Source organism: Pan paniscus, chromosome 7, assembly GCF_029289425.2.
Source record: "Pan paniscus chromosome 7, NHGRI_mPanPan1-v2.0_pri, whole genome shotgun sequence".
Lineage (NCBI taxonomy): Eukaryota > Metazoa > Chordata > Mammalia > Primates > Hominidae > Pan > Pan paniscus.
The window spans coordinates 40648136-40666473 of record NC_073256.2 but is presented as its reverse complement, the minus strand read 5'-3'; the positions used below and the strand labels follow the sequence as shown (position 1 = coordinate 40666473).

General features: G+C 55.9%; 2 protein-coding genes across 9 annotated transcripts; one reads left to right on the top strand and one right to left on the bottom strand.

The window, feature by feature from the left end:
- Positions 1-127: 127 nt before the first annotated feature.
- Positions 128-7509, bottom strand: SFTPC (surfactant protein C). Of its 8 annotated transcripts, none has more exons than XM_024929856.5 (8): positions 6929-7509; positions 4752-5131; positions 2737-2831; positions 1875-2033; positions 1405-1527; positions 1061-1171; positions 548-706; positions 128-341 (listed from the first exon to the last, which is right to left on the bottom strand). In XM_024929856.5, exons 2-7 carry the CDS (start codon positions 4843-4845, stop codon positions 566-568), a joined length of 723 nt encoding a protein of 240 aa, XP_024785624.2. In that variant the 5' UTR covers positions 4846-5131; positions 6929-7509; the 3' UTR covers positions 128-341; positions 548-565. The 8 variants fall into 8 exon arrangements, with proteins under 8 accessions (XP_024785624.2, XP_024785625.2, XP_057158970.1 ...); XM_024929857.5 differs by having other exon boundaries at positions 556-706; XM_057302987.2 differs by lacking the exon at positions 6929-7509 and adding an exon at positions 6048-6138.
- Positions 7510-7820: 311 nt separating this feature from the next.
- On the top strand, positions 7821-17818 carry LGI3 (leucine rich repeat LGI family member 3). Its single transcript, XM_003823604.6, has 8 exons — positions 7821-8291; positions 9157-9228; positions 9991-10062; positions 10409-10480; positions 10583-10654; positions 12626-12795; positions 12973-13137; positions 15646-17818. The coding sequence occupies exons 1-8, from the start codon at positions 8086-8088 to the stop codon at positions 16461-16463; spliced, it is 1647 nt and encodes a 548-aa protein (XP_003823652.1). The 5' UTR covers positions 7821-8085; the 3' UTR covers positions 16464-17818.
- Positions 17819-18338: the final 520 nt, after the last annotated feature.

The window sequence follows — 18338 nt, the reverse complement described above, 5'->3', positions numbered from 1 at the left end:
CAGTGCCCCAGCGCCCTGGGACAGAGGGCGAATGGCAAACCCCACTTTGCTCTGCCAAGGCCCTTCCCTTCTTGGCCGGCCCCCGCCAGGGCAGGACTGCGCCCTGCAGGAAGACAGAAGCAGACCCTTTGCTTTTCAATCAGGCTGCTTTATTCTGTTGTGGCAGGAGTTCCCGGGCCCCTGGGCGCCACCTCTGCCCACTCCCATCCTCTCCCCAAGCTCCCATTTCTCCAGGGCTTGTCCCTGCGGTGTGGGCAGAAGCAGCTTCTTGCCCGTCTGCAAAAGCTGCAAAAGACCCTTTGCCCGGGGCGTTTCCTTTCCCCTTGGGGCTTCCACTGACCCTGTGAAGCAAAGGAATGTTGAGGATGGACAGAGAGAGTCAGGGGAGTGGGAAGTACCGGTCTGTGAGCTTCCCCTCCCGCGAGTTGCCTGGATGACCCCGCTTCAGTGGACGCCCCAGCGCCTGGTCAGCGCGACCGCTCCTCCACAGCCCGGGAAGGTGGCCCGAGCGCTCCTCCGCTGCTGATCAGGGGCCCTGGGATCACACCTGCTCACCGGAGGCGTCCTAGATGTAGTAGAGCGGCACCTCGCCACACAGTGTGCTCACGGCCATGCCCAGGAAGGCCGGGTCCCCTCCGGAGGGTGCTGAGCCTGCATCTCGCCCCTCTGCCTGGCCCAGCTTAGACGTAGGCACTGCGGGCTTGGCCTGCAGAGAGCATTCCATCTGGAATCTAGGAAGTGAGTTTCTATCCCATGTGCAGCCCTTATTGTGGGACTTCAGGTATATCAGGCAATCTCTCTGAGCCTCAGTTTCCTCATCAGTAAAGAGGGGCTGTGCTAGAGTCAGAAGCCACCAGGTAGTGAGTGGACTCAGCTGAGCCCAGCAGCTTGGCAGTGGGGTGGGAAGGAAAGGAGTCGTGCAGGGGAATAGGAGAGGGGCAGTCAGCTGGCAGCCAATGAGGAACAGTGCTTTACAGGTGACAAATAGCCACCATTCGGACACTCCTCCCAGCAGCCCTGGGAGGGAGACAGCCCACTCTTTTCACCCACACACACACACCTGGAAGTTCTGGACTTTTCTAGTGAGAGCCTCAAGACTGGGGATGCTCTCTGGAGCTATCTTCATGATGTAGCAGCAGGTGCCAGGGGCTGGCTTGTAGGCGATCAGCAGCTAGGCACAGAATGCTGGAGATCATTCGGGGGTCCCTGCCCTGCTCTCTCCCTGACCCAGGTCCTTAGCCACCTCCCTCTAGGTTGGGCACGGGAGTCATACTAGAATCTGGGGCTCAGGCAAAAAAGGGCTGGAGGAGAGGGAGAGATGGATGTGGATGAAGTGGCCCAGCTGGGTGGCTCTAGCAGAGCCTTGTCATTGGTCCCAGGGTCAGGAGGTCTGGGCATACCCACCTGCTGGTAGTCATACACCACGAGGCCAGTGGAGCCGATGGAGAAGGTGGCAGTGGTAACCAGGTGCTCACTCAGGGCCAGGCGTTGCTGGGCTTCCGGCGCCCCAATGCTCATCTCCAGAACCTGGGGAAAGGGCATGGAGCTGCCTGGTCTTCCCCTTTCCTACTCAGCCTGTGGTACCCATCCCCATACTCAGGCCTCTGTACTCAAATGCGCTTCCCTCTTTCCCAAGAGTTCAGGGAGGCTGAGTGGAACCAGGTGCTGGAGGGAGCTGGCTGTCCTGCTGTGGGGCAGGGGCCTTGTGGAAAAGCCTGAGCTGGGTTGCTGCCTGGTTCGTGCCTCTTTCCTTCTAGCTGTGCCCCTTGCCTCCTCCCCTCCACTCCCCTTGGACAGTTTCCTATCGCCCATCCCACCTAGCCCCTCTGTCTGGCATGTCCTGTGCCCACTGCCGTGCATCCCACACCTCTCACCATCTCCGTGTGTTTCTGGCTCATGTGGAGACCCATGAGCAGGGCTCCCACAATCACCACGACGACGAGGACCACCACCACCACCACGATAAGAAGGCGTTTCAGGTGCACTGGGCAGCAGGGAATGCCAAATCGGCCCCGGGGAGCTGCGGAGTAGTCCTGACACGGTGGGGCAGGCAGGGAGACAGGCATGAGGTCATGAGGCTGTCCCCTCTTCTCCCTATACAAGCTGAACACCCTCCCACGGCTGCCTAGGGCTGGACAGCCGATGCGATGGTTGGACAGGGAAGGGCTAAGGAGATCAGAGAAGGCTTCTTGGAGGAGGTGGCCTGGATTCTAACAAACCCATAGACACATAGAAGTTTAGAAGCAGGGTCTAGTTTTGAGGGACCCAAGAGCGCCTGCTTCACCTGTCTCTCCCTGCTGCTTCCCCTAGCCATGGTCAGCCCCTCTCTCTCCCCAAGTGATCACCTCCATGCAGTGATACAGAGTCTCCCTCCTTCCTGGAATGCCTTCCTCCTTCTCCACCGGGCGAGCTCCTCCTTATTCTGGCTCCAGCTCGTATGTGGTTTTTCTCTGAGAAGTGTCCCCTGACTTCTGAAGTTTCTCATGGCTTCTGACTCGGGGCTGTCTACGGACAGCCCTTTCTACGGACCCCTATAGTGGCTCTTGGCCCACAAACAGCTCCCCAAGGATCCCTGGCTTAGTGGTCTTGGTGTCCCCATCCTGACTTATCACAGTCCTAGGTTAGTTGAGTGAATGGATCTGGATAAGGAAACAGGCCAGGGAGGATAGAGGAGGCAGGGCCCATCACACACATGTGCGCACGCACACATACATACACACACGCAACCACACTCACCGGCGGGCTCTCCATCAGGACCTCTTTGCTGCCCACATCCATCTTGCTGCAGGTGCTATGCTCTCCTCTCCTCCTCTCCCAGGTGTGACCAGGGTCTTATATGTGTCCGTAGGGAGAGGGGACAGAGGTGAAGGACCAAGCCCCCTGTGTGCCAGCCAAGCCCTTGGCTTTGAAGCCTGTTTGTTCCTGGCCCTCCAGAACCGAAGCCCAGATAAGCCCCCTGTGAGAGCCCCCAAGGGTCCTTGGCCCTGGCACATGAGTCCTCTTGGCCCCAGCAAGAGCAAACCTGGGTGAGTTGAGCAAACTTGCCCTCGGGCCATCTGCACTTCTCACCGTGGGTGTCTTCCTGGCGTGCCTGCCTTCCTTGCTGGCACCTGCCCCTGCTGCCCTGTGGCTTTCCTTATTCTTCTACCAGCCTGAACCTTTCAGGTGGCCAAGGGTCTGACCATCATATTTCCCAACAGAATTTCTAGATGCATAGGGATGCGCTCCAGGAAGAGGGTTCTGGAGGCAGCACCTATAGACTCTGAGAGGACTCTGCCCAAGGCAGGAGGTGCTTTGACATCAGTTTTGGGGGTTTCATAAATGTGCATTTCCCTGCAAGGACCAGTTCCAACTTCAAGCACTCTTTCCCTTACCTTGCCTCCTCCCACATATCTGGTACCAACCTCAAACTTGCCCCCAGTGATTATTTTCCTAATTCTGGAAACTCTGTCCCCACTGGTGGCAAGCTCTTACTCATGTGCAGTGCTTCCTTCTTTGCTCTGGGCTTGTCTGTCAATTGCAGGCTGTGCTGATGGCAGATTCCAGGTCTGACACTGCTTTCTTCTGCCAGGACAGCCCTGCACAGGGCTGGCTCTGGTCACTGGTGGGCTCCCAGTCTCCCCATCCTCGAATCAGCTCACTCACCCTGTGGTCTACACCCTACCCCTCTAGACTCCCCTTTCTACATCCTCTGATCCTAAATTTGCCCTGAGAATAATACTCACCCAAATACGATCAACTTTGAGGACTGTTTCCTTCTCTTTTCTCTGTCTTTCCTAGTGCCTTCCCAAAGCCATCTCTATGTATTTATGAGGTCAAATCTGCCAATGACTTTGGGCTGGCTCACCCTTTCTCTCAGGTTCCCTTTCACTCCTTGGGCCAGGTGGTCTCTAAAGTCCCTTCACCTCTAAACTCAGGTGACTGTGGCAGAGTCCAGGCCTGGGCTCGCTCCCTTAACCTCCTATCCTTTTGTTTTGTTTTGTTTTGTTTTGTTGTGAGACAGGGTCTCACTTTATCACCCAGGCTGGCATGCAGTAGCAAGATCACTGCTCACTGCAGCCTTGACCTCCTGGACTCCGGTGATCCTCACACCTCAGCATCCCAAGTAGCTGGGACTACCAGTGCATGCCATTGTGCCCAGCTAATTTTTGCTTGTTTTATACAGATGAGTTTTCACCATGTTGCCCAGGCTGGTCTTGAACTCCTGGGCTCAAGTGATCTTGACCTCCTAAAGTGCTAGGATTACAGGTGTGAGCCACCATGCCCAACCAGCCTCCTGTCCTTTAACGTGCCACCCCAGTTCCTGTCCCCTGCCCCAGCCCCCTCCCACCTGGGCCCTGCCCTTCGGTCATGAGCTGGCAGGTTCCCCTGTCCCCCTCTCCACCTGGAGGGCCTTCAGTCCCAAGGTTGCATAACAGCATGGCATCTGAACTGAGAGCCCCTGAGAAGCGCAGGGAGGAAGAAAGGGAGGGAAGTGTTTGCTCCCACCACCCTCCTCACCCCCTAGCTGCCCCTTTAAATATTTGCCTAAGACTCCAGCAGCCAGAGAGTGTCCTAGGATAGTGAAAGGAGGGGAGGGGTGCCGGGAGGAGGGGGAGCCCACAGAAGCATCCTCTCAGCTCGGCCTCAGCTGTGTGCAGGTGCCAGATGTAGGAGACAGCTCGCCTGCAGTGCCCACCCCTGCCCTCCCCCAGGGCCCTTACTCCCGCCCCCATCACCCTGGCAACATTGGGATTGATCGGCTGACTCACGAGTACTGGGCCTGAGCCAGGTGGGCAGCTGGCCAGCGGGAGAGCCAAGCACTGCAGGCATCTCGGGGTCCCTGTGGGCATCTCGGGGGGCCATGTTGTTCTCACGTGGGACTTGTTCTTAGCAGGCACTGTGGGTGGGGCTTGCCGCCATCGCTGGGTGCTGGGAGAGGGGTCTCTTTCTTTGAAAAAGCCTCTGCTCTTTCTGGTCCTTGGTCTCCCCTGCCTGTTGCCCTTAGGCTGTAGCTGTCACAAGCTCTGTGGCGGCTGCTGCTGCTGCTTCTTCTCCTTCTTTTTTAAACCCATTTTTGCTTGCTTGAGGGCTGAGGGAGGGTGCCTGCCTCCTGGAGTGCTCACACCAACCAAGTGAAGGTCTTGGGTTCCTTGGAGAAGGAAACACAGAAGGACCTTTAGCTGGGTGTGCCAACCTTCCCCCTCCCCCTACCAGCCCTGTCTGCAGCCTTCTCACTTTTTGGCCTGTACTTAAGCCATTTCTCCCTCTGTGAAAGCCCACCTCCAATCCCTCTCCACTTCTCCGGTTTTATTTTTATTTTATTTATTTAATTATTCAGAGACAGGGTCTCACTCTGTTACCCAAGCTGGAGTGCAGTGGTGCAATCACAGCTTCATAGCTCACTGCAGCCTTGATCTCCTGGCCTCGTGTGATCCTCCTACCTTGGCCTTCCAAAGTGCTGAGATTACAGGCGTGAACACTGCATCTGACCTTCCACCTCTCTGAATGCCACCCACCCAAACAGGCCAAGAGCCAATGGCACCTGCTCTGTGACCTCACTCCAGTTCATGGTGCCCTCTGAAATCCTCAGCCTCTCTGTGGCACCTTCACCTGCCATTCAGCACACATGAATGTTCCCATGAGTTACATGGGCGCTTTTTGTTGCTCTGTCTTCCAGCCCAATTGCGGGCCCTGGGAAAGAAAGGAGCACGCTTCCTGCGGGCTTCTTTGAACCTGCCACTGGGCAGGAAGCATGCAAACAGCCAACACTTAATGATAGTCAATGATGAGACCAATACCAACAGCGGTCAATAGTCCATGCCTTCAGTATGTGGAGGTCTCAGTGCTTCCACTGGCCAGCTCTGGGACCCAGCGTGAGTCGTTCTGCTTTGTTAGGCATTGGTATGTTCATCTGTGAGATGGGTCAGGTACTAGCTGTCCACCTCACTATGCTATTATGAGGACCTAATAGCATCATGGGTGTGACATCCAGTCGTCCTCATTAGCATCATCTACTTCATCCTCTAGGGGACCTCTCACTAGCTAAGAACACAGCCCAGACTCACCCTCTTTGTCTGTTTCTGGGTTGACTCCCTCTGAGAGCCCTGAGTGGTGGACAGCCCCACGGTGGCCACCCCTTCTGTGTGGGCCTCCCCGTTTCCTCCTCCAGCCCCTCAGCTGCAGGGGTGGGGACAAGATTCACTTTGCTCTTTGTGTACTGGGCAGAGCCGTGCCAGGGACGGGTGGGGACAGTTGCCCAGCTGCCCCAGCCATCTCCCTACCCCCACTGCTTCCCTCCCCCCAAGCTGGCATGGGGAGGGTGGCTAAATGTGTGGCAGCAAGGAGACATCAAAGGGCAGGGGCATCCCTGGCTGGGAGAACACAACTTAAACTCAGACCAGAGAATACCCTGCTGGCAGTCTGGGGACAGCTGGGGAAGCGTCTTAAAGCCAGTGGTCTTGGTTCCCTGGACTGGTGTGCAAAAAGCACGAGACTAGAAGCCCAGGCAGCTGACAGCCAGGCTCCCCTTGCCCTGTGCCTATGAGCTCTTAGGACAGTCATCCTCCGCCACAGGGGAGCTAACGTGGTATAGAGCAGCAGTCTTCAAGCTTTTTGTTTTCAGGACCCCTTAACACTCTCAAAAAGTATTGAGGACCCCCAAGAGCTTTTGTTTATGTGGGATATGTCTGTTGATATTTACTGAGAAATTACATTTTTATTTACATGTGAATTTAAAATATCAGTAATAAACCCAATATAGGTTATGACATAAATCACATTTTTAATGGAAAAACGATTTTACAAAGCAAAATTATTTTACAAAGCAAAATAAAATTAGAGAGAAAGTGTCATTCCTTTACAGTTTTGGAAATCTTTTAAATTTGGAGCTTCATAGAAGTGAAAAGGGCAAATCATGTCTTAACAATATTAGGAAAATTGTTTTTACCTCAGAGACTTCCTGAAAGGTTCTCAAGGACCCCCGGGCTCCCAGGGCTACACTTGGAAGAGCCGTGCATGGAAGGACGACCGTGAACGTTGAAGCTGGGCAGAGTGGGCGGAAATCCCTGCTGATACCTTTTACTTCTGGTGCGACAGGCCTCACTTTTCTTGTCTGTAAAAGGGATTTACTATCACCTGCCTCAAACGATTGAGAGGATTAAGTAGGGAAAGTACAGAGCACTTGCGATAGCAAGCTTAGCCTCTTTTTGGGGGGGCCTCAGTTTCCTCATTTGTTAGACAAAGGGCTGGACTGAAAAATATCCAAAGCGCTTCCCAGCTTCAACAGGCTGTGGTTGAGCGTGAGAAATGTTCCAGAATTCCACACAGTCCCACTCCAGCTCCAGAGGCTGCGTTTCCCTTTTCAGCTCATGCTGACACAAAGGTACATTCTGTTCAGCGGCGCGTGGAAAAACATGTGAATCCGGTTAGAAGCGCACTTCAGACTCCTCCAGGACGCCCTTGTGCTTCTAATCTTGCATGCTAACTTAGATATGCGTCTGTCACTCACGACATGCCCATGATGCTGCCTAGGGGATGTGTCCCCCCCATGCAAAGAAACCCAGGTACACAGAAGCACAGGGATCCCTAACGCCGAAGCGCCTCCACAAGGCAGTGTGTGCATGTGCCCGTGCAGAGACAGGTGAGCACCGGCGCGCACAGTCGTGCCCAGCACACAGGCACAAGCACAAGCTCACACGCATGCACTCACGCGCAGCCCCACACGCGGATGGCCCCAGAGACCGCCCGGTAGAGCACACAGCGGCCACGCCTCCCCTTCGGTGACTCCCAGGCTCGGGCCTCCCCCCGCCGCCCCGCGCGCGCCCCCGCCGCCCGCGCCGCAGTCCGCATCCACCCGGCGCGGTCAGCCCCGGCTGCGGCTCCAGCTCCGCGCTCCGCTCTTCTCTCCCGAGCCGGATCGCGGGAGCGAGCAGGGGAGGGGACCGCAGCCGGCGCCCGAGGGCAGGAGGAGTCCGCAGGCGGGCCCCTGGCTGAGGTAGCAGCTGCCGGTGGCAGGGAGGTGCCAGCCCGCGCGGGGTGGCCCAGCCGCGGGAGCGGTGGGGCGGGGGCCGCGGCCGCCGGCCCCAGGGAGAGCTCGCGGGCAGCATGGCGGGGCTGCGGGCCAGGGGGGGCCCGGGGCCGGGGCTGCTGGCGCTCTCCGCGCTCGGCTTCTGCCTCATGCTGCAAGTCAGCGCTAAGAGGCCCCCCAAGACGCCCCCCTGCCCGCCCAGCTGCTCTTGCACCAGGGACACCGCCTTCTGCGTGGACTCAAAGGCGGTGCCCAGGAACCTGCCCTCGGAGGTCATCTCCCTGTGAGTGTCCAGCCCTGGCCTTGGGGGGGTGGGGAGGGAGAGGAGGCCGAGGACAGCTCTGGGAGAGGACAGGAGAACCCCCGCTCCCCCTCTTCAGAGTGCGGGGACCAGGGGGACTGCAGGGGTCCTCAGGGCTGGAGATTCCAGGCACCAGTCGGGCAGGGAGTTTTGCAGGCTCAGCGGCCGTGGGTGGGGAAAGCAGGAGTTCACCACCAAGAATGAATCATCATCACCATGAGCGTCAGTGAGACCTACTGTGTGCTGGGCTCCAGGCTTGGGGGGGTTGCTTACACGAGCATGTGGGCCCCTGCCTGTGATGTCACACCAAGGGCAGGAGAGTGGCAGCCACAGCAGGATGAGAATGAGCTATGCCCTCCCAGCACCCTGGCATGGGGCACATGCCTGCCACTGACCAGCCACTTGGCACTCAGCTCGGCCAGCCTGTCACTCACAACAGCCAGCCTCAGGGGCTCCCCTTGTCTGTGGGACCAGAGAGGTTGTGAGGTCCTTGGGGACCAGGATGCCAGCCCCCACCCCCATGCCCCATCTCTCAACAGCACCCAGCCCATTGTGGGTGTTTGGATGATGATGACAACGGTGTGGGTGATGGAACCTTTTCTTGCCTGAGAGGGAAGCTGAGCCTGGGGCCATGGGTGCCCCAAGAGGCAATAGGGGAGGACCCTGGTGAAGGCAGGCAGTGAATTTGGGAAGAGAAGGGAAAGACACACAGGTGGGGGCTACGTTAGGTGAAATGGGGCATTTCCAGGGCGAGTGAGTACAAAAGCTACTGCCCTCCGTGTTCACCTCTCCCTGCCTCAGCACAGCCCTTGCAGACCCCACAGTACTGACTCGGGTGTCCCCGCAGGACCCTGGTGAATGCCGCCTTCTCAGAGATCCAGGATGGAGCGTTCTCCCACCTCCCGCTGCTGCAGTTCTTGTATGGATAGGGCCTTGTGGAAGGGTTGGGGGAACTATGGGGATGGTAGCAGGGGACAAATCCTGGGCTGGGGAGAGGGAGAGTGGACAGAGGCAGCCTCTGCAGACGAAGATGCAGGTGTCCCTTGCTTTTGTTCTGATAGGATGTACCCAAAAGACGGGGCAGCCTGGAGTCAGGGGAGTCAGGGGCAGCAGGAGGACAGCTGGGGATGGCACAGGGAAGCCAAGCAGGCGGGATCTGGGGATGGGCTTGGCTCCTCTGGAAACCCAAGAGAATTGGGTGCGATAGCCTGGGCTAGTGCCCAAGGTGGGCACTGTGGGGCCATCTTAGAGACAGGTGACCCCAGGAATCAGAGTTCCCAGAAAGAGCTGGGGGCTGAAAGAAAGGAATGGCAGGAGTGTCTCCAACCCTACAAGATGCCGTCCATGAGGGACAGTTGTCCATGAGGGGCTGGAGTGGGACAGAATGAGGGTGGGGGAGAGGGAGAGGAGATGCCACCTGGGAGGACCAGGAGCTGGCTTGACAAGAGAGCTCTGCCTTGGCCCATGTTTAGGAGCCAACAGGGACCCTGGGAGCTTCTGGGGCCAGAACAGGCTCCTGCCTGGCCTTGTTGCCCAGGTGGCCCAGGGATTCCCCATGGGGTCCCCAGGGGTGGCAGCAGGGCAGTCATGTCTTAGGGAAGCCCAGGGCTGAGGCAGCGGGCTGGGGGCTGGGGCAGCAGGCACACCCTTGGAAGCTCTAATTCCACCTTTGTCTCTGCAGGTTACTCAACTCCAACAAGTTTACACTGATTGGAGACAACGCCTTCACAGGACTGTCGCACCTGCAGTATCTGTGTGTGGGAGGGAAAGGGGCAATGGGAAAGCAGAAGGGAGGGGGACCCCAGGCCTGGGAGGCCAAGGGACTGGGTAGGGAGTGGATGAGAATGCCGCAGGAAGGGAAGGTGATGGGAGGCAAGAGCCCTTGCATCCCGTGATGGCAGAACCTGAGCAGAAGGTCGTTTCATTCATTTTGCCTCTACCCTACCTGATGCCCTATCTCTATGGCTTGGTGATGCCAGACTCCCTTTGGAAACCTGTCTTGGGGACATGGGCTGAAATCTAGGCTGGGGCGTAGGGCGAGTGCTGCTGGGGGTCTGGCATCCTGTGTGACCACTGAGGCAAGTTCCCGCTTTCCCCAGCTTCATTGAGAACAATGACATCTGGGCACTATCCAAGTTCACCTTCCGAGGACTCAAGTCCTTGACTCACCTGTGAGTACGTCACACATACACACACTGCACCAAAGCCCCACCTCTCCTGTGGCCTTTGGCCTTGCTCATGATCTTCAGATGACCTGGCGGTCTCTTTTGCAGCTCGCTGGCCAACAATAACCTGCAGACACTGCCCAGAGACATCTTCCGGCCCCTGGACATCCTGAATGACTTGTAAGGCCTGAGTCCTGCCTCTTCCAACAGTGCCGCAGAGGGTGCATCCCTGGAGGGAGTGGTGTGGGAGTCAGAATTGGGATGGTCATAAGGTCTTGAGAGGCTGGGAAGGCTTGGGTGGGGGGACCCTGAGGAGGTGAGGAGGTGGAGTTAGATATAGATGGTAGCCTTCCAAATTGGAGTTTCTCTCAAAGTGCACCTGAGACACCATGTGTGTATGTTTTCAAAATGTGTGTGTGTGTTTTTTTTTTTTTAATTTTAGACGGAGTCTCACTCTGTCACCCAGGCTGGAGTACAGTGGCACAATCTCGGCTCACTGCAACCTCCACCTCTCAGGTTCAAGCAATTCTTCCTCAGCCTCCGGAGTAGCTGGGACTAAGGGACTATAGGTGTGCGCCACCACGCCTGGCCAATTTTTTGTATTTTTAGTAGAGACGGGGTTTCACCATGTTGGCCAGACTGGTCTCGAACGCCTAACCTTGTGATCTGCCAACTTCAGCCTCCCAAAGTGCTGGGAGTACAGGTGTGAGCCACCGTGCTCAGCCAAAAATGTGCTGAGCCACCGTGCTCAGCCAAAAAAAGGCTGGGTGTGGTGGCTCATGCCTGTACTCCCAGCACTTTGGGAGGCCAAGGAGGGCGAATCACCTGAGGTCAGGAGTTCCAGACCAGCCTGGCCAACATGGTGAAACCCCGTCTGTACTAAAAATACAATAATTATCTGTGGTGGCGGGCACCTGTAATCCTGGCTACTTGGAAGGTTGAGGCAGGAGAATCACTTCAACCTGGGAGGCAGAGGTTGCAGTAAGCCAAGATCATGCCATTTCACTCCAGCCTGGGCGACAAGAGCAAAACTCAGTCTCAAAATATTAAAAAAAAAAAAAAAAAAAAAAGTACTTTAAAAATTTTTTTTTTTTTTTTTTTAGACAGAGTCTCGCTCTGTCACCCAGGCTGAAGTGCAGTGGTGCCATCTCAGGTCACGGCAACCTCTGCCTCCCAGGTTCAAGCAATTCTCCTGCCTTAGCCTCCTGAGTAGCTGGGATTACAGGCATGCACCACCACACCTGGCTAATTTTATATTTTTAATAAAAATGGGGTTTCTCCATGTTGGTCAGGCTGGTCTTCAACTCCCGACCTCAGGTGATCCGCTCGCCTCTGCCTCCCAAAGTGCTGAGATTACAGGCCTGAGCCACTGTGCGCGGCCAACATGTGCTTTTTTTTTTTTTTTTTTTTTGAGACGGAGTCTCGCTCTGTTGCCCAGGCTGGAGTGCAATGGCATGATCTCCGCTCACTGCAACCTCTGCCTCCCGGGTTCAAGCGATTCTCCTGCCTCAGCCTCCCAAGTGCTGGGACCACAGGTGTGCGCCACCATGCCTGGGTAATTTTTGTATTTTTAGTAGAGATGGGATTTCACCACGTTGCCCAGGCTGGTCTCAAACTCTTGACCTTGTGATCTGCCCACCTCAGCCTCCCAAAGTGTTGGGATTACAGGTGTGAGCCACCACGCCCAGCCTGTGCTTTTTAAATGTATGTTTGATTGGACTCTACATTAAAGTCCAATCAGCGGGAGGGGAGTTTGAAAGTTTCGAGTAAGTAGTATATAGCATATAGTAGTATATAGCATAGCCACACTCATTGATTGTTATTTATAAGAAAATAAAAGCCTTGGATTGTGGGAGGCTTAGAGGAGCAGGGATGCAACATACAGCTGTGCAGGATGCACACTGCAAAAGCCAACCTGGCCAAAGAGGTCAGCAAGGACTGAAACTGATTCCATACTCTGCTGGCCAAGCCTGTGTCTGTGGGGCTACATCCAGCCAGAGGGAAACTTTTCTCTAATCTTACAAAGATGCATGTGAGCAACTCGCAGCAGCCTTGACCAGCTCTATTTCTGAAAACCTGGAGGGCCTGGGTAGGCAGAGCCCTGAGAGCATGTCTTTCTCTGTGCCCCCCTCCTCTGCCCTCATGATGCAGGGACCTGCGGGGCAACTCACTCAACTGTGACTGCAAGGTGAAGTGGTTGGTGGAGTGGCTGGCACACACCAACACCACGGTGGCACCCATCTACTGCGCCAGCCCTCCCCGCTTCCAGGAGCACAAGGTGCAGGACCTGCCGCTGCGGGAGTTTGATTGCATCACCACAGGTAGGAGGTGCCCCTGCCTTGGGTGTCAGTCCATGCCTACCCCAAGGCAGCTTTACAGACATGAAACCCCCCACCCTGCCCCACAACACCCAGCGGCAGCAGTAAAGCAACCACCATCACCCAAGCAGCCCTTCCCTTCTCCCTCTGGTCTTCAGTAACGCACCTCTCATCTTGCAGATTTCGTGTTGTACCAGACCCTGTCCTTCCCAGCAGTGTCGGCTGAGCCCTTCCTCTACTCCAGTGACCTCTATTTGGCTCTGGCCCAGCCAGGAGTCAGTGCCTGCACCATCCTGAAGTGGGACTATGTCGAGCGGCAGCTTCGAGACTATGATAGAATCCCAGGTACCTGCGCCCAATCTGGTTCTGCTGGCCCTTGCTAGGGGGAGGGGGGAGTGGGCTCCATCGTTCAACCCCATTGAGTTCCTGTAGGTAGAGGGATAGATGAGACATACCCTCTGCCCACAAGAACTTTCCAGTCTTTGGGAAGAGGCCAATGTATACACCGATAACATCCATATGATAGGCAGGTGTTAAGAGGGAGATATGAACGTGATGCTCTAGCAGCACAAAGGACAAGCCTACCCTGGGCAATCAGGGAAGGCTTCCTGGTGGAGGGGGGATACCTAAGCTGAGTCTTGAAGAATAGAGGAAAGGGAGGACTCAGAGGTGATCCCCAGGTTTCTGGCTTACATAATTAGATGGACAGGGAAATGAGGAGGAGACAGGAGTGACTGTTGAGCAGTTTTGGATCTACTGAGTTTGATCTGAGTCTTGAAAGCTGAAGGAGACTTAGCTAGGAGCAAAAAAGTGGAAAGAGTGTTTTGGCAGAGGGAACAGCATGAACGAAGTGAAGGTGGTGTGCAATAACTTAGTATGTGAGTGTGTATATGTGTGCAAATCATAAGCAGCTTGTATGAAAAGGGATAAGGTTCAAGGTGGGGAGTGGCAACGAAATATTGATGAGTACCAGGTCATTGACAGGGTTTAAGCAGAATGTGTGATCCAGTCTGCATTTTAGAAAGCTTCTTGCATGGAAAAAGGCTAGGTGTGGGGCCATACATGAGGGCAGAACAGTAGGGGGATATGTGCCTGTCTGCTAGAGGGGTGCTGGAGCCTGGACACGAGACAGTAGCAGTGGGGATGGAGGGAGATATTTAGAAAGGAGGGTTAAACTGCCAGGTGCGGTGGCTCACGCCTGTAATCCCAGCACTTTGGGAGGCCGAGGCGGGTGGATCACGAGGTCAGGAGATTGAGACCATCCTGGCTAACACGGTGAAACCCTGTCTCTACTAAAAATACAAAAAATTAGCTGGGCGTGGTGGCGGGCACCTGTAGTCCCAGCTACTTGGGAGGCTGAGGCAGGAGAATGGCGTGAACCCGGGAGGTGGAGCTTGCAATGAGCCAAGATCACACCACTGCAGTCCAGCCTGGGTGACAGAGCGAGACTCCATCTCCAAAAAAAAAAAAAAAAAAAAAAAAGAAGGCTTAAACTGACACAAGATGAAATAGAAAACTTACATTGCCCTGTCTCCATAAGGAACTTGAAGTCAGTATTAAAGAAAGAAACAAAAACAAAAACAAAACACCTTCTCCTAAAAAAACCTCCTGGCCCAGAGTGTTTCCCTGGTGAATGCTATCAAACATTTAAGGAGGAACTAACACCAATCTACATACACACTATTAGAAAGTAGAAGGGAAGGTTGTCGGGACTTGGGGACTGATCACGGAAGGGTGAGTGGAGGAGGGAAAGGTGTTAGGGATGACTGCCAGGTTTCTGGATTGGGAGACTAGTGGAGCCACAGCTGAAATCAAGAACAGAGGAGGAGCAGGGCAGGCTCAGCGATGGGTATGGAGCTGAATTGTGAGTTGTGAGTCCTGACTGAGTTTGAGGTGCTTGTGTGGGTGTGTGGGCCAGGAGAGTCTGAGGGAAGATCAGGAGCTGGGGTGTGGCATGGGGGTCATTAGCATCTGGGCAGGGCAGACCAAACCCCAAAGAAGGGATTTAGGCAGTGACTGCCAGAGCCTGAGGCTCTGCACAAATTTCTCTTGGGGGAAAGGTGGGGTCGTAGTGAGAAGGAAAGAGGGGTGAACTGGGGATGTCAAAGTGGAGATGCCGGGCAGCAGCTGGAGACCCTGGGACAGGTGAGCAGTATATGGTTTCATGTGCTTGGTGCCCGAGAAGGGCTCCAATGAAGCTGATTGTGAGCATAGGTGCACATGGGCATGCATTCTTGTATATAAAAGCCCTTTCAAAAGTGAGAACTCTTGGGAGGATATGTTTTCATGCACTGTGATGCAAACAGCAAGGTGTCTTGGGTATACCTAAGATTTCTCTCCCCGCTGTGGATCCACTCAAATTCTCCCTCTCTTCCCTGCCTTGCCACTGCCAGTGGGGTAGCTTTGGGCAAGTCACTTGCTCTCTCTGAGCCTCAGTTTCTTTCTGTGTGAAATGGACAAAATCACAGGGTCCTTTCCAGCGTGATGAATTCCTCATCGATATAACATGTGCTTACATTCAGCACAGTGACTGCACGCAATAAAAATTCAATTACTGACATTATGGTTAAGCAACGAGTCACTATCGAGGGACACTTATTTTGTGCTATGTCAGCTTATATTTGAACCCTAGGGGTATGGGTGGAACAAGGGTGATATTAAAACTGATTATTAGCTGTGAAACAACTGGAAAGCATTGAGCGCTTAGTGGATGAACTTCAGTGTGGGTGGAATGGTATAGCGCAGAGTCTTAGTCCTGGCCCAAGGTTGGAAGGGACTGGCCTTCTCCAAGGGGGTTGGATGGAGTGGGAGCCGCCGGCTTGCCTGATGCTGTCTGCCCCTGTCCTGGCACAGCCCCGTCTGCAGTGCACTGCAAGCCGATGGTGGTGGACAGCCAGCTGTACGTGGTCGTGGCCCAGCTGTTTGGCGGCTCTTACATTTACCACTGGGATCCCAACACCACGCGCTTCACCAGGCTGCAAGACATTGACCCGCAGCGCGTGCGCAAGCCTAACGACCTAGAAGCCTTCCGCATCGACGGTGACTGGTACTTTGCCGTGGCTGACAGCTCCAAGGCAGGCGCCACCAGCCTCTACCGCTGGCACCAGAATGGCTTCTACTCCCACCAGGCACTGCACCCCTGGCACCGTGACACCGACCTGGAGTTTGTGGACGGCGAGGGCAAGCCACGGCTGATTGTGTCCAGCAGCTCCCAGGCACCTGTCATCTATCAGTGGAGTCGCACCCAGAAGCAGTTTGTGGCCCAGGGTGAGGTGACCCAGGTGCCTGATGCCCAAGCTGTGAAACACTTTCGTGCCGGCCGCGACAGCTACCTGTGCCTCAGCCGCTACATCGGCGACTCCAAGATCCTGCGCTGGGAGGGTACCCGCTTCTCGGAGGTGCAGGCCCTGCCCTCCCGGGGCTCGCTGGCCCTGCAGCCCTTCCTTGTGGGTGGCCGCCGCTACCTGGCACTGGGCAGCGATTTCTCCTTCACCCAGATCTACCAGTGGGATGAGGGACGACAGAAGTTTGTACGGTTCCAGGAGCTGGCTGTGCAGGCTCCTCGGGCCTTCTGCTACATGCCTGCTGGGGACGCCCAGCTACTCCTGGCCCCCAGCTTCAAGGGACAGACGCTGGTTTATAGACACGTTGTGGTGGATCTCAGTGCCTAGGGGGGTGCCGAGGCCTCTGGTCTCCTCAGGGTGGCCACTGGAGGATGGGTGGGGGCCTCTGTGAGCACCACGTATGCCTGTGTGAAGACGAGCGGCCAACCTGCATTCATGCCCTTGCATCCGCACACGCCCAGTGTGCACAGGCGCACCCCGTGGACTGGCCCAGGAGGACATGCATCATCACTGCAATCAGCATGAACACCAGGCACCCCTGGGACACCTAACGCCCAGTTCCCGTGACCCCAACTGCAGGCCCCCCCTACTCTGCAGCCTTCCCCATGCTCTGCCCCCTGTCTCATGCACATGAGTGGTGCGGGGTGCTGGGAGTGAGGGGGGCCGCATCCTCCTGTCCTTGTGCTTCTCCTTCTGCCCCTCTGGTCTTTCCTGTTGGTGCTCCAGGCATTGTTTACCTGCTCTTGCTCCACGCTGTAGCCCACAGCCATATCTGTCATGCTTCCCCGGGGCCACTCACCCCTGCCCCACCCTGTCTGCATGCTCACATGGACGCAGACGGACACACTCAGTTACACACTCACACGCCCCGACTGCACCCGGTGTCCATCTATAAACATGTCAGGGCACGTGTGCATACAAGCAGATTCAGCACTGCCTACCAGGCTCTCCTGTTACCTTGCCTCTCTGCTTGGAGGGGGCCCCCTCTGCTCACCCCCAGCGTGCCCCCCCTGGAACTGATAAGGATGAGAATGGTGGTGCCAGCTTCTGAGGGCCTGCTTGGCCTCCTGGGGGCAAAGCCCCTCTGCCCGAAGCAATAACAACAGCAGCAGAAGCAACCCCGGGGAGCTGCCAGGGGTGTCTGTCTCTGTTCTCCTTGGCGTTTCCTTCATGGCCGTGAATCCCAGCTCACCCATGGACAGAAGACCTCCCCTCAACTGAAAGCATTTCTGCCTTCCTTCCTGTAGCTGTCGCTTTCTCAGGCTTGGACTGTCCCCTGGTTCACCCTGTCTTTGGGATGTGGCCCTTGAGCTGGGCGGGCTTCCTGGGTGGATTAGAGAGCTGGCCAAGCTGCAAGCACCTGAGTTACCTGCGAGGGTGCCCAGAGTGGAGCTTGGCCTGAGGGCGTGTTGCAGCCCTGGCCCCACCAGTCCACAGAGGCCCCCAGGAGCACTGCCTTTCAGTGGACCGGGTGGGGGCTGGTGGGAGGGGCCCCACTAGCCGAGCTTCTGCTGCCCTCTGCTGTCTGCTGAGATGCCAGGCTAGTGGAGAGGGAGTGGGCAGGGGTGGCCCTGCCCTGTGCCCAAATGGTGTGATGCTCCTTGTAGCAGGATACCAGGGTACTGGGGGGCAATGCTATGATTAACTTGCTTCAAATAAAAAGTTCCCGCCCCATAACCGGCTCTCAGGTGTCATCAAAATGTTTCATTGAAAACGGAGCCTGGCCCTGCCCTGCCGCCCACGGGAGGCCTGGCAATGGTTTCCAGACCTTCTTCCTCCCAGCTCCCTTCTTTCTGAGATGTGGGCATCCCCAAGGTCAGCTGGGGCTGGGGGCAGGAGTTCACAGGGATGACACTCAGGTGCTGGTGTGATGAGTCTCCAGCACCTGGGGCTGACTCACAGCTAGTGTTCCTTCCTGGAGATTATAGTCCGGGGACGCGCGAAGACTTGAGTCTTTCCTGCCGTCAGGTCAACTCCAACCAGCATGGCTGAGGATGATCTCAGCATTCCCTCTTCTTTTACCCCTGATCCCCGTTCCTCCACTGGGGAAATGTCTGTCATTGCCGCCACATCCACCCAGATGAGGCCTTGGAGTCCTAGGTGACATCTGGATCTCTCTTCTCCCATATTTCATAAGCCACCAAGTTCTCTCCATTCTTTGTCCCAAAGGTTTGCTAGATGGGCACTTTTTTGTTTTGCTCT

What these genes read in the sequence shown, in the direction of transcription:
- SFTPC (XM_034965801.4), bottom strand. Translation starts at nt 4,845, where the DNA reads ATGGCCCCCCGAGATGCCCACAGGGACCCCGAGATGCCTGCAGTGCTT. An exon ending in TCCTGATGGAGAGCCCGCCG is followed by an intron (nt 2,034 to 2,736) that starts GTGAGTGTGGTT and finishes CCACCGTGTCAG; the next exon opens with GACTACTCCGCAGCTCCCCG. An exon ending in GCCAGAAACACACGGAGATG is followed by an intron (nt 1,528 to 1,874) that starts GTGAGAGGTGTG and finishes CCCTTTCCCCAG; the next exon opens with GTTCTGGAGATGAGCATTGG.
- LGI3 (XM_003823604.6), top strand. Translation starts at nt 8,086, where the DNA reads ATGGCGGGGCTGCGGGCCAGGGGGGGCCCGGGGCCGGGGCTGCTGGCG. An exon ending in CTGGACATCCTGAATGACTT is followed by an intron (nt 10,655 to 12,625) that starts GTAAGGCCTGAG and finishes CTCATGATGCAG; the next exon opens with GGACCTGCGGGGCAACTCAC. An exon ending in AGACTATGATAGAATCCCAG is followed by an intron (nt 13,138 to 15,645) that starts GTACCTGCGCCC and finishes GTCCTGGCACAG; the next exon opens with CCCCGTCTGCAGTGCACTGC.